Here is a 23785-nt window from a genome sequence, read left to right on the forward strand (position 1 = left end):
GCATTTTTTAACAGGACCTAGGTGTAAGGTGCTCATCGCAGGACTACGAGGTACGAGATTCCTTCCCTGCATCCTAATTCGGTTCGAGCTACGGCACAGGGGACTGAAGCGGCGCGCTCCTGCAAAGAACTGGCTCCTGACGAGAGTACAAGGCCAGGATGTCTTTTCTCTCCGATTTCCTCCAGTCAGCCTGCTCCCTACAAATCATTTGAGCTATGACAACCGTCTGGTCCATTCTTTGAACAAAACCAACTGGCTGAAGGCTATGTATGAAAGGATTCTGCCATTTTGCTGACACAATTAGACAGATTTTTACTAGATTTTGTAAACAAATTGATTTTTTTCCCCTCCCTCTGCCCTGTCAAAGCCAGAATTTAGGTTTGGGTTTTTTTCCGGAAATGTGTTAAACCCTCCCATTCTCCAGAGAGCTCCCAGAGCCCTCCATCTATTCAGTTATACTAATTCAATTAGAGACCTCATCACAGGGCATTAGCTCTTCCCCATGGCCAGTCCCCCCCCCCCCACAACCCAGCCAGTATATTCAATTAGCTTCACTGGAAATAAGATGATCACAATGTAGAGGCTGTCATTTAGGGACCAAATTAGCAGTCACTTAAAGCCCAGGTTAGCTGGGTACTACTGCCAGATGCCGATGTCTGGACAGGCCCACCGTCTGACCCTTTGCACCTGAGACTTGTTTGGGAGGAGCCAATCTGAATCTAATCCAGACACTCAATTCCAGATGAAATGTAATATTTGATTTAAGAATTTATTTATATCTGAATCATTCAAAAGGACAGCTTAGAAGCAAAAAAAAAACAGTTAAAACTAAACTGTCTGGCTCACAAACCCAGCTTTACTCTCAGGACTATGCTTTTAAAAAAATGTCATTCCCCCTTGCGACTCCTCCCTCCCTGCATCTGCTTTTCCAATCAGGCTGTAATTAAACTAAAGCTTGGCCTCATCCCTAGACTCTAAACCAGCCCCGTTCATAGTCCCCTGCTGCTGGGGCGTGTAGAGGGAGGAGGGAGAGGGAGGAGGAGGAGGTGGAAGCAGTGGCGTATCAGTCTGTTTGTTTTTTGTGTTATTGCTTTTTTGGGCTTTTTAGTCATCTAAAATTAATTATTTTCGCTTTCCACACAATATAGAGGACATGCGTCCCTCAAGGGAACCGTAAGTAGTTAAACACCAACTGACAAACACACACACACACATGTATACAAGATGGCAACAAATACACATACCCCCCATGGGTGCACTAATGTCCACAGCAGCACTTGAGCTAGACCCTAATGGGCTGGACCAAAGCACCAGCCAAGTGTCAGGCCCCGGCTTATATCGTCTAGTCCCCTTCAAAGTGTTGCAGTGTTTGTTTATCTGTCTGGCTGCTCAAACTCACAGCGTGGACATGCCCCGGCTCATTTCAGATCTGCCTGACATGCAGTGGGGGTAAATGTTCTTCAGGGGCCTCATTAGAAAATGATAAATAAAATTAATATTTGAGCACGCTAGCTGGAGCGCCACACTGGAGAATTGGCCTTTTGAACACAGAGATGGGGAGTGTGAGCTCTCCTTAAGGGAGAAGTTGCTGCTCACCGTCTCTGCGTGTGTGAGTGTGCATGTGTGTTGCTTGTGCATTGCCCTCACAGCCAACACAAATACACAAAGTATGAGTGAGTGAGTGAGTGAGAAGTGTGTGTTTTGCTTCTAGGTCTCAACTCACCTTGACATGGATGCGTTGACAGTGAGCGCAGTTGGATAGGGGTGTCTAAAACCCCCTGTTGTGATTGGATAAACAGGTTGACCTTGCCTGGGAAGAGGGAAGAAAAGAAGAAAGGCGAAAAGGTAAAGGAACAGGGTTGATGGAAGAGGAGAAGTTAAAGCCCTCTGTCTCGCTCCTCTCCCCACCGTGGGCCTCTTTATTCTCATTTGATCAGGACAAAAATCTAGGGGATTGCAGAGCGCAGATCAAAGGGAGGAAAACTCTGAACAATTTGAATGCCACAAATCTTGATAGCAATGGCTAATTAAATTTCATAACCCTTCGCTCGGTGTCGACAGAGTGGGGCCCTGTTCCTCCCCAAGCTGGAACTAGGTGTTTTGTTGTGATAATTAAAGACGAAGCGCGGGTCTCTTTAATGGAGCCATCACGCTAATTGAGGTCTACACATCCAAAGACAAACAATAATGAATGTAAATTTATACCAAAATAAAGTGCAGCAAATCAAAGGGCGCCATGGCTGCGCTCGGGGCCTCTCTCGGTATTTAGATCGCGGTGAGAAAACATTAAATTAACAGAGCTTAATTTGTAGCCTTTTGTCATATTAACAAGTGTTGACAAGAGTTACCAGGGGAGAGCCCCCGTGTGGAATTGTGGGTAAAATACGGGCAATCACGGTTCATTACTCTAATTGGACCATACAGGGACATGCAAAGTAGTATTTGCCACAAAGTAGCAAGTTGAGATTGGTGAGGGCCTGAGGAAGCTGCAACGGGCTGCTGTGGTCCAGGAGCGAGTGTCCTAGAAAGTTAAGGGGTCAAGTTTGAGTTTAAGAGTCCTTTAACGCACAGAGAGGACCCACTCTGGGGACTGAGAGGAGACAGCTTCCATAATTGACTTTATGTACATAAACAAAAACATCCTGCTATACAGTGTAGGTAATAACAGCGACTACTGTCTGCTGGTTTTCTCTTTAATGATGTGGCCTGATGTACAGTTCATTAATCATGACAATATGTGGGTGTTGTAGCCTCACAAACTCATGAGAGAATACAGTTGAAAGAGTAATAAATAAAAAAAGGATCTGCTTACTGTGGTACTAGCCATCCTAACGGATGCGGGATCTGGCCGACAGCGCCAGGTGACAGTGGGTAATAAGGAGATATATCTGGAGGATGTGGAGGCCTTGGAATTCCTGTGGAAGAAAGGAGGATGACAGGAGCAGGGAGGAGGTGGACAGACGAGATGATGACAGAGAGAAAACCAAATCTTTGTCAGTGCTGAATTCATTCTTTGTTGAGAGTTTCACATCTGAACGGGGCAGACATCACAGGAGTGCAGATGGGAGGATGAGGAGGAGGAAGAGGGCTTGTTGCTCGCATGTACACAGTGCTAAATCACACTTCCTGATCAAAGGCCTTTGAGGCGGCGGCGGCACAATGTGTTGGAAGAGGCAGAGGGGAGAGAGGTGAGGAGAGAACACCAACACGATTCTTGTCACATTTGTCTACTGATTCAGAAGATTAATTAAATAAAATGACTGAGGTTTTAGAAGTTAACAAAACATAACAATATAATTAAACCCTTCTCTGGGATCAGAGAGCTGCTAATACAAGGTTGAGTCGGACTGATTTACACTGACACGCTGCCTGGATGGGTATGGATTTCACCAGATATTATACAAGAATAAACCTATGTTAGAACTATTCAGCAGTTACAGATATCATCTTTTGACTCAGATTAGTGGTTGACTATGTGTTTTGATACACTTAATGACAACATGAACGTCTGTATTGGCTCATTGGTTTCCATTCGTCCAACTGATCCTCAAATTTAACACAAAAACAGTGCAGGATTTTGTTTGTTATCCCCCGCAGACGAACAGTGACAAAGATGTCCAATTTAAGGACAGCTCTCGTTGAGGGAATCGCCGAGCAATCACAGCGTCCGCGGTGCCGCCTTTGCTTTCCGTGGCAGCTGACAGCCGAAGAAACTGCATCGACAAGCTGCCCTGAATGAATGCCTTGAAAAGGTCTTGTACACAGCCGGGTGTAAAAATAACTTTCTCTCTCATGGCAAACTTGAAACAGGGAACACTAGACGTGTAAAAAAGCACAGCAGGGAGGTGTGTGTGCTCAGTAGACCAGGAACTGGAGGGACTTTCATTTTGGCTGATGTGCGTTTCTTCCACACAGCTGGCTTGCCTGTGCAGCTGTTGTTGCAGATATTTTTTGACCAGTGCCAACACGGACAAAAGTAGAGCCAGATCGATCTTCATAGATCAGAACTTGGCTGGTGTTGGTGGTTACACCCAAATCTGTAACTGATCCAGGTTATCCAGGATTGGACTCTTGAGAGGGATTCTGTTACTGATGGACAATGTGCTGTGCTGCACTTTTTGCCTAAGCGAAAAACTTTTCTTTTTTTTTCTCCGAGTACTGCTTTAACAAAGGCAAATTCTATTAAACAGAAAAGCCTTACGAACATTATCCCATCGCCACCCAGCACTGAAGACCTAATACAGCTCATTAATTAATTAAACACTGAGCCCAATTAAGCAGCCCTATTAAGCACTACATTAAACAGCAGCTGGCACATTATTTCCCCTTTGTAAGGACCATCATAATAAGGGAACATTATTACCTAAAACATTGACTGAATCCACCAGAGACCACTGAAAAGCATGAAATTATTCCTCGCACTGAAAATGCATTAACCTGAAAGGAGGGGCTGAATGACAGTTAACAAAATTAAGTGCTGGGTCAAGATGCTCGTAGAAATGAATGAAATTGCCTAAAAATGTATGCTGAATAGCTGTGGGAGAGCTGTGTGGGCAGAAGCTGAATGCTAAACGTGGAATCTGAAAGATCAACAGGCTGCAAAGACGTAACTGCAGTTCAGAAAAGAGACTTGATCGTTGAAAACTTGTATTCCACTTTGAGGATCTTTCTGTGCTTAGTTGAAGACATCATCCGGAGCAGGCCGTCTCTGTTCTCTGGACCTCCAACTACAGTGGCTGTCTTGTTTCGAGTCTTGGCAAATGTTGAGTTGTGGTCATGGGAAGTCGTGGTTGTTTGCTGAATTCCGTGTTTTATGAGGAAACTTTATGAGCCACTGTTCAGGTTCTTGTTCTCGTATGAAAAGCCACCTTCCACTGAAGCCAAACCATGTTAATGAGCGTGATAGCTAAATCAATCAGTTACAGATGAGAGCAGCAGTAGTCAACAAGAACTACTTGGGATGACTATGACTTTGTTTTTAACAATTCTATCATAGTAGGCTGGAAACTTGACAAATGTGTGTGCTGGAAGGAGGCTATGTCATCAGCTAACCCTATTTAGCTATTTCACTCTAAATGGGACCATCATTTAAGAAATGAACACCCTGCTGTATTGAAGTAGACTTTAAACTAGTAATTGAAAATATAAATTAATTGGGAAAATGATCAAAATCAGCATGTTAGAAGCAGGGTTTTTCCTATTGACTTACATATAATTGGATTTCTATTTGAAACCTGTGGAGTCGCCCCCTGATGGCCATTAGCGAGAATGCAAGTGTTAGGTACTTCTGCATTCAGTACAGATTTCTGGCTCAGAGGATGCATTTGGCATTTTTTTCCCCGTTTTTAACACCTCTTGAAAATCAAAAATGAACTGATAAGTTCTAGACTAACTTGCATTACCGATTTGGTCTGGTGATGTAAAATAATCGTGGTATCAATATTGAATAGGACAGCAGTTTAATCAGACTGTATTGTAAATATGGCATCGAAATTATCTTGTAATCTTGAATTGTTTTCACAAGAATGTGTGTACAGTCAGACACACAGGCGCCATCAAGACAAAGAAAGTTCTGTACATGTGAACCATGGTGGCAGGGCATAATAAAACATTTACACACCCATCGGTGCAAACACCTTCCAAGAGCTGAAGTGCCTCATCTAAAGAGAGCTGCCTCTGTGGTTTTCTCAACTTCTTGAAACGCGTAACAGAAGTTTTATCCTGACACCTTTAAAACACCAGGTACTGTTTACTAAAAATGTTTTTTTTTTAGAATAAATAAAAGTAGCATGTTGCAAGCTGATATTGTATTCATGTGACAGTCCAACATACATGTATGAAGTGGAAAAAATACTTCACCTGTTTTGGGATCCACGTCTGTCTGTAGGTGAGGTGGGGGGTTCCCCGGTGTGAAGTGCTCATTGCTGTAGGTGATCAGAGGCGTGAGTGGGTGCACATGGTGAGGGTGCTGTACCACTGGAACCTTATTAGACTGAGAGAAAGAAGAAGGATACAGAGAGACAAAGATGATAGAGAGATAGAGGAAAAAAGGGGGAGAGAAAAAGAGGGCATGGTGTTAATATTTGGGTTAGGGGTTGGAGATTGCAGGCGCCTGCCACAGAATTACAACTTGGTCTGAAAGAGCAGCTATCAAATTCGTGGTACTCTCGAGGCGCCAAACCGCCAAGCCACAGTGAAAATAGTGTGGTTTGTAATTAAAAACACTTCTGTGGTGTCACCCTGGAATTCAGTAACACAATCTAAGAGGCTTGGGGGGTTGCCAGTTCACATTTGGGTCTGATGTGTGATGAGGCACTTTTAACCACGGTTGCAGTCAAGTAATCGATCATCTGTAAACCACAAAATCAAGGCAGCGCGTGTAAATCCACAGTCATTAGCAGCTCCAGTCAGCACTCTCCTCCTCCTGGTCTCCCCTCTTCCTCGCTCCCCTTTCCCTCATCTATTCCCCTAGGGCCCGGTTCACGGAGGGTAGGGGTGTATTGTAATAAAAGGGTTAGGAGAGAGGAGGTGGGGCTGAAAATCCATTTCTGCATTTTTGCCAAATTAGTTTTAGCTATGTAATCTTCTCTTTGTGTTCCTAAGTGGTGCAGGCCCCCTTTTTTTCAATTACCCAAAGATTACAGTGGAGCTTTAGGGGTGTGCTGCCATGGGCCCCTGCGTTAACCGGAGCTCAGCCCCTCTCATCAGGCCAGGCTGAGGCAGACACTAATACACACACAGTCCCCCCGACCACAAGATAACCAGATTAGAGCTCTGCTGTAGATTAGGCTGGTGGAAGAGGCTGCTCTCGCCTCTTTACCCACACATCCTTATCCTGCCCTCAGCAGTCAAAGAAGCAGCACTAATCAGGCTTATCATAACATGGATGATATGTTCAGGGGGTGAGGAGTGAGACACCAAGCTGCTTGTGTGTGTGTGTGTGTGTGTGTGTGTGTGTTCAATGTGCTCTCTCATAGGCCACACACCCTCATTAGTGACTTTAACCCATGCAAGAAAGAAAAAAAAAAAAAGCGCTCCACTGTGGCACATTTCCAAAAGACTTTGAAAAACATTAATGGGACTAGATGTTGGCAGGGGGGCATACATACAAATGATGCTCAGTTGCCCGATGCTCATTGACAATACAAATGCAAAGCTGCGGGCCCAGGGCAAGACAAATGTGTGCAGAACTTAATGCTGCAAACTAATCATATGCCCGGGCTGTTTGAGGCTGAAGTTAATATTGGGCCCGTGCGAGAGCTTAATACACCCAACAGTCCATTCAGAGCCCCGCACTAAATTTTCACTCGGTAGTTAAAGCTGTCCATCTGTATGGTCCGTACAAGCCCGGCCATCTAGCCCTCTATTCTGTAGTGGCGGTGGTGGGGGAGTGGAGAATGTGAGGAAGGAGGGGGGGCATTCCCTATTGCCATGGTCCCAATGAAAGATTAATGAACCCCAGCAGAACTCCAGGGAGGCAGAGAGACTCCTGGGACTCATTCACAGCCCTGAGCTGAAAAGGCTATGGAGGAGAGAAGCAGAGAGGGGTTGGGGGTGTGTGTGTGTGTGTGTGTGTATATGTGTTTGTGTGTCGGGGGGGGTGGTGGAAGGGGCGGTAGGCGGAATGGGATTCGTTAAAAAGAAACACAAACCAAGGCACTCCTCTTTGCGTATAGGAGCTCCTGATCTGATCTGCACATCTAGAATAGCAGGATGAAACAGAAGACACTGGTAGAAAAACAATCAGGATGGGGGTTATGACAGCTGCCAAATGCAGCTGATGAGTCTGAATGTAGAAGATGGCCTCTGTCTCTCTATCCCTTGCCCCCCCCTCCTCTCTCCTATCTCTCACCTCCTAACCTCCTCCTTCACGACTCCCTGCTCCTCCCTCGGGTAATGATGTGAAAGAATGTTGTCAATTCTTCATCTCTTGGTGCTGAAAAGCTTTAGTGGCCATTTAAATTAGTTCTTTTGTCCAGGGGCCCCGGCCATTGAGAAGACAGTTCAAAATGCCCATCCACTGAGTCCACATTTAGACAGAGGGTGTTAGAGAGGGTGTGTATGGGTCTGAGTGAGACGAGGGGAGCTAGAAGCCAGCCGATTTACATCATAGTCACTTGTGGTCTAAGAGTGTGCTCTTTTTATTTTTCCTGAAAAGCCCAGAGCGGAGGCAAATAGCGACGGGCTGGACTGACTGCTGCCTCCACAGTCCACGGCAGACAGACAGTAGCTGGGTGTGAAGATAAAAAAAGAACGTGGCAACATAAAGTTCTGGTGGTTAGTATGTTGGTGGCTTTAGCGTTTTACATTCCTTTAGAGGTTTTTCCCTTGCTGACATGGGTGCAAGCTGCCAGAGCCTTCAGTCAAACTCACTCCCACAGTGTCGATCACACAACACATATATGGTCAGTCAGCTACTTTGAACTTCCTGTGTTCTTGTGTCTTCAATCATGTGATCATTGCACACGCAGTAGCATCCACTTTGCCTCGCTCTGACGTCAAAGCAGCACCCGGTGGTCCCTGCGGGAAGGAGGCCCAGCACCTGCCCTGTGGCCGCTGTGGGACAATGCGAGCCCAGGACTCGTCTGGCAGGCTGCTGGGTGCTTCAGCCGCGCGGAGTCCAAAGAGCGTAGAGAAACAAAAGCCGGCAACGTGGGAGGCTTTTACTCTCCCTGCTCAACAAAAGCCAGGGGAAAAGAAAGAACACTTCCTGCCCCTACACCCCCGCTGACTTGCATCCTTCCCACCACCTCCGTCATTACAATAAACAAATATAGCAGAAGACAAACAAACACACCGCTCTGTAGTCATAAAGACCAGGTTCTCAAGCCTCAAAAAGAGATTTGGCATTCAAAAGACCCTGCAGAAAAATTTAAGAGCACACTCTTGTACGAACATCAATGAGCACATTGACTCTTTCCTCGTCCAGGACACATACAGCGCCTGCTGCTGTGGAAGGCCAGCGCTGTGAAGTGCAGGCAGCACACTTAAGTACAGCAGACACAAACAGAAGCAGTAGTTGCCGCCTCTGGTTATGTTATTGATATCGCCTTGGCTCTATTTATTCTATTCTATTCTTCTATTTCCAGCTGAAAGGCTCACATGCTCAAAGGAAAAAGATGCTTAGATGCCTCAATATTTTGTTTTTTTGTGTCATTATGATCACCCTTTATTCACGATAGTGCTTTGCTGCACATCTACGAGCTATTGATGGCTAACAAAGCCGCTATTTTTTGGCTTTCAAAACTTCGAATAAAGTAACTCTGCAAGTGTTTTATATCACAAGCTGCATTGCTGGTACGACCAAATGTTAAATATTTCCTCTACTATCTGCTGACTAATGCTGTTGTGCCATTGTGTGAAAAGAAGAGCCCCTTTTTGGAAGTGGACAAATGAATGAGCTGCTTCAAGTCGGACCTCTGGGGAGTGGAGAGGAGGGGGGTACAGGAGAAGGCAGAGAAGGGGGTGAGAAAGTGACAGCAGGACGGAGTGAGACAAAGGGGAGGGAGACAGAGAGGTGGAGGCCGGACAGGAAAAAGCTGTTGGCCTTGCATTTCCGCCTGGTGGCACCTCGCAGGGCCAATTTGAGCCCTAAATGTGAAGGTGGCGACCTTGCGGGCCCAGGGGGGTGGCCGGGCGGGGGGCTTCAGCCTCTGTCTCTCTGCTTTATGTCATGATATGATGAGTTGTCACAACAGTTTGCGGGGCGCTAATGAGCTGTAGTGAGGCCGGGGCAGGGAAGGGAAGGGAAGGGAGGCCGGGGAAGAGAGGAGAGGAGAGAGATGTGGGGATGACAGTGCCGTGATGGATTGGGGTCCTCTCAGGCCTCCAAATTCCAAAGCAAGCAGAAAAAGCTGCCAGAGCGCCCTGAGCCTCTCCCAGAGCGTGCAAGTGGCCCACGTCCAAGGCACATGGAGTGACACCACACAGAAAACACACAGCAACACTGAGGAGCAGGGGGAGAGTGTCAGAGAAGAGTCATTTGTATGTGTGTGCGAGCATGTGTGTGTATGTGTGTGTGTGTGAAAAGTATTTGATTTGAGCAAAACAAAAAGTACAAACTGTGCTGCCACCATTCTAATGAATCATCTGGTATCATTCAATGTCGTCCTGTTGAAATCTGTTTACACACATGATTGCTGTTTTCCTTTGGGAGGTATAGAGTGCCCCCTCCAGGCTAAAGATCTTCATCTCCTCACACACACACACACACACACAAACACACAAACACACACACACACACACACACACACACACACACCTCAGTCAAATCAATCCTCAGATTCAAGCAGACAATCTAAAAGGAATACTTAGAGATTAACGGCAATGGAATATGAAATGCTCCGACAAATTAAAAGCCTTATCAGAGCCACGATCCTTCAGCATAACACGCTGATTAAAAAACCCTGCTACATTTCAGAAATAATATTTCTTGGTTAATCACTGGAGGAAAAAGAAGAAGAAAAACTCTCCACAATATGCAGAACCTGGGAATTGTAGAGGGGGAGGAAAAGGATTTAAAAAGCAGATATGGAGGTGTTGATCAGTTTTCTCTTGCAGAGAGAAGATGCGTCTCTGAGGGCAAGGGGCTCCCGAGACCACAGTATATTTAAAAGTTAATCTATTCACTTTGCTGCAGTGACATGCCGACTGCTTGATCAGAGCGCTGAACAAAAATATTATGTGGGCCAGAGCCTTTGCTCCCCTTCCTCCTGCTCTCTTCGCTAGCACTCAAGTCGTTCGTCACCATTTATTTTTGCTTCCCATCTTTGATAGTCGGCACATCAAATGGAATCGCAGAAAGGACATGTTCTGATATGTCACAGACAAATAAAACTGCGCACAAATAGCTTAAATATGAAGTGGTATTTGGTAGAACTGTTGTATTCTGTGAAGACAAATCGCCTCTTAGACACACGTGTGTTCAAGCTTTTTCTTTTCAATGTAAACAGCCTCTTGAGCTCTCATACCTGAGTTAAAGGGGCTTCTCTGAGAGGTGATATTGTATCACAGTGTTAAGAGCCAGACTGAATTCTGCCTTTTGAAATGCAATCAGCCCCTCAGAATTTCAGTTGAAAGCCAGGCAATTAAGAATTTGAATTGGATGGCAACATTAACAAAGGGATATGTTAATCTGTGAGGTTATTGAAATCTTATTTTACATTTCATGGTTAAGACATGAGCCTGATCAAATAATGTTTTGTCAAGTAAATAGTGTTCCTCTCGAGAGAAACGTGTTCCTGAAAATGTACTTTTTAAATTAACTTAGATGCACTGTTTATAACGTTTATTATCCAGGCCTCAATTTATGAGGATCAATAAAACATTTTTTTAAGTGCGTGACAAAGTCTGTGGAGCATCAATACATCTATTAGCATGCATATTTAATACACACGAACACACAAAAGTTTTCCATGTGGCAGCACAGTTTTTAACAGATTTAAAAATCAGATGGCCACAGCTCTCTCCGCCCAAATACCACCCCCCTCCTTCCCCCTCGCCAACCTACTACCAACCTGCACCACCACCACAACAACAACAACAACAACCTGTCAGAATAATGCTTAAAAGCCTTCAGTGGTAAGAAACAGCAGAGACAGTGAAGAAGCAGGGGAGCAGTGCTGCGTTACTCACCCAGCTGCTCAGATTGAGGTGCCAGCAGCCCACCTGCTGGAGGAGCGAGAGCCCGGGGCCCAGGACTCCTGCCTTGGCTCCCGTCTCCTCCGGCCCGGCTGAAGCTCCATCCCGCGGGTACATGACCCCCTCAGTCCCAGTCCCACCCCCGCCCCCGTCTCCTCCTCCTTCCACCTGGCCCCCCCAGCTCCTCCTTCCCTCTCTCTACGCCGGGGAGAAGAAGCCCTCTCGCTTCTCTTGGCCGCTTCTCTCCTCCACTTCTCCTTCTTTGTCTGTTTCTGCCTTGGCTCCTTCCTCCACTGTGTGCGAGTGTGTTGCTGGGCATTAGTGGTGCGTGTGTTTGTGTTTATCGTCCCCCCTCTCTTTGCACTTGGTGCCGCGGCCGGCTGACCATTGTTCCCTCAGGTTTTTGACATTAGAGAGTGTGTGTGTGTGTGTGTGTGTGTGTGTCTCTTGAGGCGTCTGGAGCAGGTTCAGGTTCTGAGGCCTAGTTTCCCCCCTAAACACACAGTCAATCACCACATTTTCCTCACCCACCCACGTTAAAAAAATCCCCTAAAATCCCACTCTGAACCACAAGAAGCTCTCGCTCTTAGCGTCCAGCAGTCTCCTCTTCTTCTTCTTCTCAGTGAAAGTTTTGATGCCGGTGACAAGAAGTAGAAGAGCCAGAATGTGGACAGAGAGAAGGAAAAATTACTGTGAGCAGCTTTTCAGCACTGCAGCAGTCTTCCCACTAGCAATACTCCAGAAAAAAAATACTCACAAATACACACACACACACCAAAAAAAAAAAAATCAGTTATTACCCAAATCCCTGCTGTACGTTGGGTCTGTGTATGTGTTTCTTAGAGTATGTGTGTGTATGTGTGTGGGCTCTGCTGTGCCTCCAGGATGCCCAGAGACGAACTGGCAGCTTGAAAAGCTTTGGCTACAAGGTAAAGCGAGCAAGGCGAGAGATGGAGACAAAGAGGAGAGAGCAGGAGAGGGAGAGAGATAGAAGGGAAAAAAAAGGAACAAGACACAACAACATCCACAAAGGGAGGGCAGGCTCAGCAAAGTGTGGCCAACAGTCACTTTATCTGTGTGATGCTGACAGTCCCCTCTTCATAGCCACTTTCCAGGGGGGGGAAACCGAGCAGAGGGAGAGAAAGTCTTCACTCTGACACGGACGTGGCACCTTTTCGTCGCAATCCTTTTTATTTTTTCTCCCCCCCCCACCCCTCTTTCCCTTTTTCTAAACAATACCTTAGAGTGGAGAACAATTCTTTTCTTAACTCCCCCCTCAACTCTGTCTCCATTCAAGGTTCATGTGAACAAGGCCTCCAGCCCCTCCTCACTCTCCTCTTCTCCCTTTTCTCTGCAACCATTTCACCTTCAAATCCATTATCCTCCTCAATACTAAAGTCAAATGATAAGCTTCGCATGGTCAATACTTTCTTTCAACAAGCGCAGAGACATTCATGGAATTTGTACGACACCAGAGCACACACACACACACACACACACACACACACACACAAGGTGTATTAAAGGGGAATTCCATCAAACACATGACTGATTTGCTAAAATTTGTCCCTAAAATATACCATGGTGTTTTTAAAAAATATGGGTGAATAAAAAAATATTTGGATTATTTTTCCCGGGTCAATAAAAAAATATTTGGATTATTTTTTCCTGAGAGAAATGATTTTTTCCCACATTAAACATTTAATATTAATATTACATTATCTCAGATTTTTAAAAGGAACAGGAAAAAAATAATAAACACATTTTTATTCAACATTATTTTTAATGTTAAACCCCCATGGATAAATACATTCTATTTTTCAAAGCAACTTAAAATGTTAACAAATAAAAATCCTGCCAACAAAATAAACACTTTCTAAATGTTATTAATAATTTAATCATTTTTTATATTTACATTCTATAATTAACAAGGCTTGTCATCCGTTTATTACCTTTTATAACCTCTAATCTGACTAATGACCATGACAAATTAAATATTTATAGAAAAAAATATATTTCCATCCACGTCCATCCACAGTAACATTTGATATATTTTTAATACAACATGATAAAAGATTATCGAAGAAAGAAATTTATGTTAAAAATATTTAAAATAAAGGAATTGAGAAAAAGATGAAGAAAAATATATTTAAAAGCGAGGCCAATAAAACAATAAGATTAATACTTGTCAGCTGTGTTGAGGCATTTTTTAAAGTTGGCAACAGAAACAAGTTAAATCTCACAGAGACTTTCCTCTTAATACGCTGTCCCTTTTTTTCTGCTGCACTCGTTCAGCCTCTCTGTCACTGTTAGGACCCTGCTCTTCCCCTGGCCTGCAGCAGGCAGTCCTGAGGCCCTTAAAGCCAAAACAAAGCCCTGGGAATGTCCTTTACACAGCTTGGACAATAGCGCTGGGGCTCCAGCTTGACAAGTAAAAGAGCCCCGACAAGGCGGTGGCTAATTGCCTGCCCTCCCTCTATTCAGCCGGCCTGCCACACTCCTGCCATCTCCTTTTGTCCCACGTGCACTTTCTTAAGTAAACTGCCAGTTCACCAGCGAGTGATGGACAGCTCCCAATCACCCAGCCACAATGGCATCAACGCCACAACACAAGAGAGCACAGGGGGGAGAAAAAAATACTCTATACCACTCCACTGTCTGAGATGTTCGCACGAGACCAAAAAGTGTGCAATGCAAGAAAAGAAAAAGAAAAAAGGGACGAACAAAAAAACTTCACAAAACAAGGAAATGGAACGGCCCTTTATGACCTTTACAAATTCATTATTTTCACAGATAAATTTAAACAATGCAGCATAACTACATCTATAAAACCAATTCAAAGTCCTTGTTTTCCTCTTTTAGCATATGCTGTAATAATTACGGTGTAATTATGTGATTTACAAAAATCATGTTTAATTAAAAATTACACACACTTAAATATTTTAGACGTGAATTATAAAAAAAAATATTAAACCTGATTTATTAAGAAGCACAGCAGGAGCAAATACGATCAAAATCCCTTAAATCTAAATGTGAATACAACACCATAATATTCAAAAACTGCCTCAATATAAATAATGGCACTTATCAATTAGATTTAATATAAAAGTGTTTTACCTTAAAATGAACAATAATAATATTTAGTTTGATGTCTTAGAATAATGCTCCCCTGTCAGGCTGTCAAGACAAAGCAATCAAACACAGCCTTTCATTATCCAAATTGTCAATCTGTCACTTAGCAACATAAGTGTTATAAATTGCCAAACGGAGCCCAGAAAAAATATCCATGAATAAATTCAATCAAAACATTATATTTAAAGGCAAACAAGCAGCAGAAAATAAAGCACAGCTATAATTAAAATGTTGAAAAGTCTTACCATTTAAAAGAGCTGTATTTGGGATGCTGCTCGGTTCCTGGTTAAAACAAGCATGCTGGCACTCGTGGTAGTGCACAGACTCCAAGCAGACTCCCACCACCATGTCAGCCACTAATCCACTGGGGGGCAGCACCTCATCTACGGCAGCCCCTCGCTAACACCCGATGGGTTAAGCCGATAAGAGAGCGGCCGGAGGACCGGGCGAGAGCCAAGGTATGCTGGAGCGACTTAGGACGGCAGCCCCCTTCAGGTCCCAGAGCGGAGAGACCGCGATGGCCAGAGCTGGCTGTTCTCTCTCAGCCCACTCATGCATTCAAACGCACACTCAGGCTGCGCTGCTCTTCTCCGCGTCTGACCGGGACTCCCTCTTTTCCCCTCGCCCATCTTCATATCCCCCCTAATAAGCTCTTTTGTGTCCATCTCTCTTTCTTTGATAAGTTGAAAGAACAACAAAAAGAGGGAGAGAAAGAGAGAGGCTTTCATTCAGCGGCTTGGCAGACATAAAGGTAGTGGAGTGCCGTCTATAGGAGTTGCCCTAACTTGGCTAAACTCAAGCAGCGGGGTGTCTCTCGTCATGTCATTAATCCCCAAAACTAGCCACGCTCCATTCACCGCAAGTCACACTAAATTAAATACAAAATCAAAAACACAAACGCCGGGCAGAAAAAGTGTCAGAAAAAAAAAGGCGAGAGAAAGCATTCCGATCCGGGGCAAAGGGTGTGTGGTGTCGCAGCCACGTTGCCCCTCAGTCCTGCCCGCCGGTCGCCCCAATATTTGATGGGGGGAAAAAATAAAAAAACAGCCACACAAAAGACAAAAAAAACAGACATTTATAACCAAAAGAGCCTGTCATTGTAGTGCAGCTTTTGCACCTCCAACTCTCCTCCCTGAACTCTCTTAAGACAACTGAGAGGGGAAAAGGAACCCCAACTCCAAAGTTAAACCTGCCACACAACAAGCCAACAACAGCAGTTAAAACAACACCAAAAATACCAATAAATGGATACAAGCCCTGTATGGTTTTCGGGAGAGCTGGCAATAGAAAATTCAACCCGGCCAACTGGTGGCTTGAAGAGAGGAAGCCCACTCTTAAAGCCGTGATCCGACCATCCACTATACCACCGCTGTGAGCCTTTTAACCACAGCAGAAAAAAATGACTATTGATCTTCAAATAGCGATAATTGAAAAGATCAAAAAGATTAAACAAAAAATCCAGAATGTGCTGACTTACCATGTTGTGTTCCTTTTTTTGTTGTAAGTTTTTTGTTTAAATAAAAAAAATATTTGCTCAAAGATGCAGCATTGGAGGTGTCAAATTTTTGTAGCCGTCTCTTGATCGTATTACTTCCACAGTCCTGGTTTCCAATGCGTCTGAACTTTTTCCCTTTCTCTTTTATTTTGTTTGTGGTACCTAGCCTTTTTTTCCCCTGCTTAAGACTTTAAAAGCCTTCAGCTCAGTAAAGCAGCACAAATTATCTTGCCACCTTGCTCAGCTCTGATGCTTTGGCCGCTAACTTTGGAAGGCCCTTTACTACTGCATCAAAATTAGCATTGTCAAAGCAGTTAATGAATATTAATATTGTATTTGTCATTGGAGCTGGCCCATTGCTGAACTCCAAGTCATCCATCAGGGACAAGATTAAGCACACAATTATTTCTGACTGACAGGGACCAAATCTGGAAGATTTTTTTTTCCTCCAACAATTTAAAGAAAAAGACACAACATCATCTTAAGGTACCTCCCATGAGACGAGACAAGATTAATACACTTTTAATGAAGCAAGATTTCATGGTGCATGAACAGCGGGAACCTCAAGAAAAAAAAGGAGAGGAATATAGAAATATTTTTGACTTATAATTTTAACCATTTTTATTTTTTTAAAGGATTGGAATCATAAATTAAAAATTATTTTGATGACGGCAGATAATATTTAAATTCAAAGAACATCCTTTTTTTCTTTCCATGAAAGACAGACAATGGATTTATTCTCCTTGATTTTCTTTTTACAAGAAGATCTGGATTTTTTCTTTTTTATCACCTTTGTTGGAACATTAATAGAAATAAGATGTACAAGCGCTGCACTGTGAACGACGCTGGCGCTAAATTTAACATGAAACATTCATTAAAAAGCCTGGACCTCCAGCACTCTCGGCAGAGCCCGGCGGAGCACCGACCGCTGAGGACCACACAGGCAGCCTCCATCAGCACCACCCGCTGCAGCGTTTCAGCTCCATCCTGGAGCTCTCTCTCCCTGCTCCGCCACAGAAACAGCTTCACACCGGGAACCGCGGCTCTGTCAAACACGGCTCTCTGCACAATTTTCCAACCCTTCATTCAATATGTCACAATGCACAATTTTTTTTAACAATTCCTACATAATGATCTCAGCCCAATTTTTCCTCATAAAAATTATTTCTAGGATGATTTAATAAATATAAAAGCTCGTCTTGTGTCTGAAATATTTACCTGTCCTGAAAAATTAAGCAGATGACGAGCCATCTTCTTCTCTCCTCTGTATCCAAAGCATCTTTTGCTTGATTTTTAAAAAGCCAACCCTTTTCTCTTTTCTCAAATATTTTAATTTCTGAGCAACACAGCAGCTTCGAAAGCATCATCGTCCCCCTTTTTTTTTTTTTAACCACAATTATCTGATTAGTTTTCAACGTTCACTGATTTCCGTCAGAGGAGCGGCCGCATGCAAAGTCTTATTTGGGTCAAATTAAAACTTATTTTCTACTTGCGCCCGTTCTGAAGAATACAAGTATAAAATAAAGAGGGAAGCACTGAGGGGGGTCGCACAAAAAAAATGGCAGATGTGGGGCACTAATGCCAGTAGCCCAGTGAATTGGTGTGAGTGCGGGGGTCAAGCTGCGGGCTCACCTTGGAGCGCCGGGCCCCTGCCGACCACCCTGCCGGCTCCCTAATACCATTAGCAACCCTTAGATGAACATACTAAATTGGCCTTTTGTTCTCCGGGTGCCAATCCAGCCTCACCAACTCGCTGGTGTCACGGAACCAAATACAGATGGTGCTGCCTTTTTATGAAATGAATAGCGCGCATAAGAAAGCGCTCCGTTTTCCTCAATCTTCCGATCTCCAAAAGCCGTCGGCATCGGCGTAATTTTTTCCATTCAAATATAAAACATTATATATCACTTTTCTATATTTTCCATCGATTTATTTAATGCTAAAATTATATCTAAATGTGTATTATTATGCACAAAATTTTCTGTTACAATTTATATTTACCAGATCTCACAATGAGACATCTAATGAATTAGACTTGATCCAATTCAGCAGCAAATAATAATAATTGTAATAATATTAGGGGAGCCAAACTGGGAGTAATTAAAAATAAATTCAAATTTTTATCACATTAATTTGAGTCTTTTAATAATTATAATAATTATTTTGAGCCAGACAAATTAAATAATTTGTTGCTCAAAATATCAGAGAAATACAATATCTGCAGTGCAGCTCAGACAATATTAATTCACGTTAATAAATAATGCCTTTATGTTACAAAAATATTGATCTAAAATGTAAATGTAAAAATTCAAACGGCTGCAGAGGAATGCCGTAAATTAAATTCTAATTAAACAAATGATCTTTTAATTGTTGTGACACGAGCACAGACGCTGATTAAGTGTTCACGCGGGGCTGTCTATGAAAACAGGCACCGAACACAGAATCCCACCGCGGCTTAATTCAAGTTGAGAGCCTAAAACAGGTCCAATCTAGGTGAGGAGGAGAGAAGGGAAGAGAGAGACGAGAGGGAGCAGAGCAGGCAGCTCTGTGGCCCAGCGTGATCACATCAGCGCTAGTATCAAATTAACTCTCTGACTTTGAAACTTATTGATCTGCTATTAAGACACTAGTGAACTTGATGAAGTGAGTGCTGTAGGTGACTCTGAGACTTCAAAGTCTCACACCAGCCACATAAAACAAGCCACTTTGATCCCCGCTCCGCTCCTCGGATCTGGAGAGGGGGCTTCAGAGGAACCCCCCAATTCTACTCTCCTCTCTTCTCCCACTCACCCCGGGCCCGGGCTCCAGCTTCTCTCTTTCCCTTTTTCCACGTCTGCTGATGCCCCAAGAACCAGGCAAAGCACCGGTGCCACACAATGTTCAATGGTGCCACTGTTTTTTTTTATTTTTACAGAACAGTCAGCAAGTTGAGAGCACAGTAGTGTACAGTGGCGCAGACAGATCTCTCCTTTTCTGATTCACCGAGAAATAATAAACCAACACTCACACGGAAAATGCAATATGATGTCAAAACAACTACTAGAATGCGGCGGCCATCTAAGCGTATTCGCATTAAAATTCAGTGTCGATAAGAAGGGGGATTCTTCATGCCAAATACGGCATGTAATAAGGTCGGCGATGAGAGAGACAATGCAGAGTGGGAGATAGCAGTACTATTGTGTGGTGAATACATCCCCCTCTTTGCTTAAGGCAAGTCTACCCACTACATTAAATACTGTGTGCTGCCAATCACACCTGCCTTTTTTTTTTTTTTTTTCATTTTGTGCCACTGGGTGGAGGTAGTAGTTAATGTTTTCAACATGCAGCGTATCACTATAATATACTGAAGCAGAGACAAATCACAACTGGCCCACTGAATTCTTCCTCTCCACCAGCAGCTAAAAAACCACTATGGGATAAATTTAAACAAAACAAACAAACACAAAAAAATAAACAAAATATATCTTTTTCCTCCTCATTTTGCAACAAGACAGGCTGCGAGACTGAGAAACTAAATCCCAGATTCGCCCTCCACTGAGCTGCTAACTTAGCAGGACTGAGTAAAATAAATATTAACGGCTAAATTAATCATCGGCAGGACAGTGTTTGCGCTCAGGCTCCAGTGCTCACAGGCAGAGTGTGTGTGTGTGTGTGTGTGCGTGTGTGTGTTTGTGTGTCTGCGTTTGGAGTGCCGGTGCTAAGCTGCGTCTGTTTAATTAAGAGGGGTAAAACAGATGACAAATGCGAGACAGTTAAACATTTAATGTGTGCTTATCTCCCCCCTCATTTATTTAGTTGGGAGAGATTCAGAGTGGGTGGCGTTCAAGAGTGATGCACCGGCGAAAACACTGGTGGAATTAGAAACGCAGCACCCGTGTGCCGTGACAAGTCAGCGAGCAACACACACGCCATTTCCCTGACAATTGTTTTGACATTTTGCAACTTAATTCCGTTTGATGAGAAAGAAAGGGATTACGTGATAAATCAAATAAACACAAATGCGGATGCTGCTGCTACACAGCTGCTTGTAAAAAGAAATAAATGAGTTTTAATGTAAATGACAGAGTGTCACTTAATTATGGATATAGAATTTATGGCAGCCTTGCTGAAATTATCAAAATAAACCATGCAATTAAAAAACGGCAATTGTATCAAAAGGTCTGGTTTCTCCTTCATTTCACCTGACAGAGATTTAATTTTTTTTTTTTTTTTGGGATGATCCCCATTGTGTATCTGGTGCTGATGCACATTGCCTAGAGTCAATGTCAAATCCCAGCTCCAATAGTCCCGCAAAAAATACAGAACGAACAGCGCCCGCGGCACACACATCCCTTTACTCAACCCACTTGCAATATCTCATCCAAAGTTATCACTTCCAATGTGACAATGTTAAAATGAAAAAACAAAAAAAATATATATTTTATATATATATTTATATAGGGGGAGAGGGAGTGAGAAAGAGATAAAAATGGGTGGCGGTGATGGGGGTACGGATGGGGGAAAGAGGAGCTAAAAAAGCAAAAAAAAAAAGGGGGAGAGGGAGAAAAAGAAGAAAAGGAGGAGGAGGAGGTGGAGGAGAGAGAGAGAGAAAGAGAGAGAGAGAGAGAGAGAGAAAAAAAGCCCTGTGCCACGAGCATATATAAGAGAAACCTTCACCAATTAGTGGGGAGAAACGGGAGAGGGAGCTGCCGCGGCGTCGGCACTCAAAGAGCCAGGCCTCGCGGCGAAGCTGTCATGTCGGCAGGATTGATCAACAGGCCTGCTATTTCTAATGGCATGTTGTCATGAAGCTGCAGCCATGGGGAGCCACCTGCCTCAGTCCTCGCACAGCACTCTGTGTGTGCGTACTGTATGTGTGTGAGTGTGTTTGTGTGCATGAAAGATGGGGTTGGGGGGTACTGCAGCAGCCATACCTGTTCTGTGCCCATATATCTTTTACTAACAATTTAAAAACAGCCTGGAATCCTCCTCCCACTCTCTGGCAGTCTACCTTGCCTATCCCTGAAGGTGGAAGAAATGTGCCAACCTGGATTGTTCTTTATTCTCACACAGCAAAGCCAAAGCTATTGTAAAATCCAACACAATGGATACAAAATGTATACTGTGTGGTGTAGAGGGGGGAATGTAAATGAAAGCAAATGTTTCAGAATAATCATTTTAATTATTCAGTTCATATAGAAATTATTTCTTTTTTTCTTTCTTCATTGTTTTATTGCAGTTTTTGTTGCCATTCAACAAAACACATATTGTCTACAAAACTAGACAAACTATTTCTTCTTTTTAATAAATTTTAGTTTCTTCATGGGGAATATTTTCACCGTTCAACAAATTAAATCCAACAGTGCATTACATGGATAAAACTATTTTGAGTTATCATCTGAAAGGCACTGCATTTGATAATACCCCATTTTCTTTTTGGGGAAAAAAACAAAAATGTCAAATAATCAGCCGACAATAGAAACTCGTCTGCTAAAATGCCATCGCAGGAAAAACACAATCAAATAAGGAAATTGCTTTATATATAAAAAAAATACAACCCCGTTATGTTATCCCCGTTTTTCAGTAACACGGCGAGAAAAAACTGCTCCCGTTTTCAGCCTCGGCGGCCAAACAAGCCCGGCCTCGCAAACAATAAAAAAGTCAAATAAAAGTTACAGAACTTGAGAGTTCAAGGTACCGCGGGCTACTTGGAGTGCGTGTCACGTACAGTTAACCTTTTTATCGGGCATGCCTGTGGTCTCATCAGTCGATGAAATTCTTTGCCCGCGGCGGTGGCTTAGCCGAGGGACACGGACCAATAGAAAAATATTTCATTGTGTTAGCATTTCAAATGGCGAGTGGAGGGTGGAGAGGAGGGCATTTGGAGGGGCGGTGGGGGAAGAAGCTCTAACCGATCGTTGCCAGCGGAATTAATTGCCTATTCTGAGAATAATGTCCCTTATCCACGATCCTCGGAGGGCCGAACGCTTCTTTTTTTGTTTTTGTTTGGTGTCTTCAAAAAGAAGAGCGCTTAGGGGTACTGGCCGTATTAGGGGTTTAGCTCAGTCCCCTTTAGGCCAGGAAAAATAATCAGAAGCACTGAACCAAACTCAACTAATCCGTCCCCCAATTAAAACCGCAGAACCCATTACACTTAATGTGGATCGACAAATAAATACTTTTAAATGAATGATACTTTTATTAAAAATTGGCAAATTCGGACTAATAATTTGATTATTTGATGAAACTCGCTTTAAGAGAAACAACATGAGAAGTAAAGCGGCGGGCGGCTACGTTTGGCTCTCGGCCAGCTCCCGATAAATGGCTCAAGATGGAGCGACCCCGGTGGTGCTTCTATCCTTTTATTTAAGGGGATTTAAGTTCAGGCTCTGTTACACATTGGCCAAGCATATGCAATGACCCTAACTGATATTGGTGCATCTTTTAGCCACATCTTAATCTAACCTTTGTGAAGCTCTGTGGCTTTTCAGACTCAAAACAGCATTAAGAACGAGCATTGTTTGGAGCGGAGAAGGAGGCAGCCCTGGGAGACGACTCCGCCGAAAAGCTGGACCCGAGCCGGGGCGGGAGCTCTCTGGAAAAACAGCTGCTTATGCACTCCAATCAGTGGGAAAACAAAACCCAAACCCAACTGCTCGATTTTTTTTTTTTTTTTTAGGTGGAGGGGGCATCCCAAATGCTCCATCCCTCCATATCGACCTCTACGGGCCCATTCGTGCTAGGTGTCGATTTCATCCCTCAGCAGATGGACGGGCGAATTCGCAGCAGTCCCCATTACACGCCTCTCCTTCGCTCATTGTGAATTCAGTCAACGAAGTCAATCTTATTAACTTCCGCGCCGGTTCACACATGACATTTTCTTCAATTTTCTCGCCGACATCAAAAACATCAATTAGCAGCTCGAAAATGGGAAGGAGCGAATGACAGAGTCCGATAACGCCGACTTATTTGAAGCCGAGGGTAAATCTATTCTCCAGTTTTGAATGTGTTCATTACAATTGCATTTTCAAAGAAGACCTCCAAATAGCAAAGAAATTAAATTTATCTCCTAGAAATGTCCAGAAATTGTTTTTTTCCCCTCTTTCTTTTTTTTTTTAATCCTGTGTCTATCTCTCAGCCTCAGTGGGTGACACAAAGCATTGTGGTGCTGCATTTTCTTTTTCTCATTAGAACAGATCACAACTCCCACAGAAGTTGAAACCCTATACTGTAACCTCTAGAGTAACCCGTAAAAATCATTTTAAAAGGAGTCCAACGTTGCTTTAGGAAGAAAAGGAGGCGATAAAGTCGTCTGCCAGTGACCTACAGTTTTAACAAAAATACTATGATGACAATGGTAAATGTACTTTCTGTTCTAACCCAACAAGGGGAGACACTATCAGATTAAAGAAATAAAACGCTTTGCAGGTAAAACGTATTTTTTTGTTCTTTTGTTCGTTCCTTTGGTTTTTATAAATCCTTAAAATCAGTGTTCACATAAGAATTTATCATTCATTTAAATATGTATTAAATTGAAAT

General features: G+C 43.4%; 1 protein-coding gene across 19 annotated transcripts in view; it reads right to left on the reverse strand.

Annotated features, from left to right (window-relative positions):
* tcf7l2 (transcription factor 7 like 2) overlaps positions 1 to 23785 on the reverse strand; it is a 96041-nt gene that overhangs the window by 13236 nt on the left and 59020 nt on the right. For all 19 annotated transcript variants that reach the window (XM_059325354.1, XM_059325358.1, XM_059325356.1 and 16 more), the window contains 3 exons: positions 5860 to 5992; positions 2813 to 2915; positions 1724 to 1810 (listed from right to left, as the gene is read on the reverse strand). In XM_059325354.1, the coding sequence (XP_059181337.1) occupies positions 1724 to 1810; positions 2813 to 2915; positions 5860 to 5992 (323 nt within the window). The remainder of the gene's footprint in view (positions 1 to 1723; positions 1811 to 2812; positions 2916 to 5859; positions 5993 to 23785) is intronic.

Source organism: Centropristis striata, chromosome 21, assembly GCF_030273125.1.
Source record: "Centropristis striata isolate RG_2023a ecotype Rhode Island chromosome 21, C.striata_1.0, whole genome shotgun sequence".
Taxonomy (NCBI): Eukaryota; Metazoa; Chordata; class Actinopteri; order Perciformes; family Serranidae; genus Centropristis; species Centropristis striata.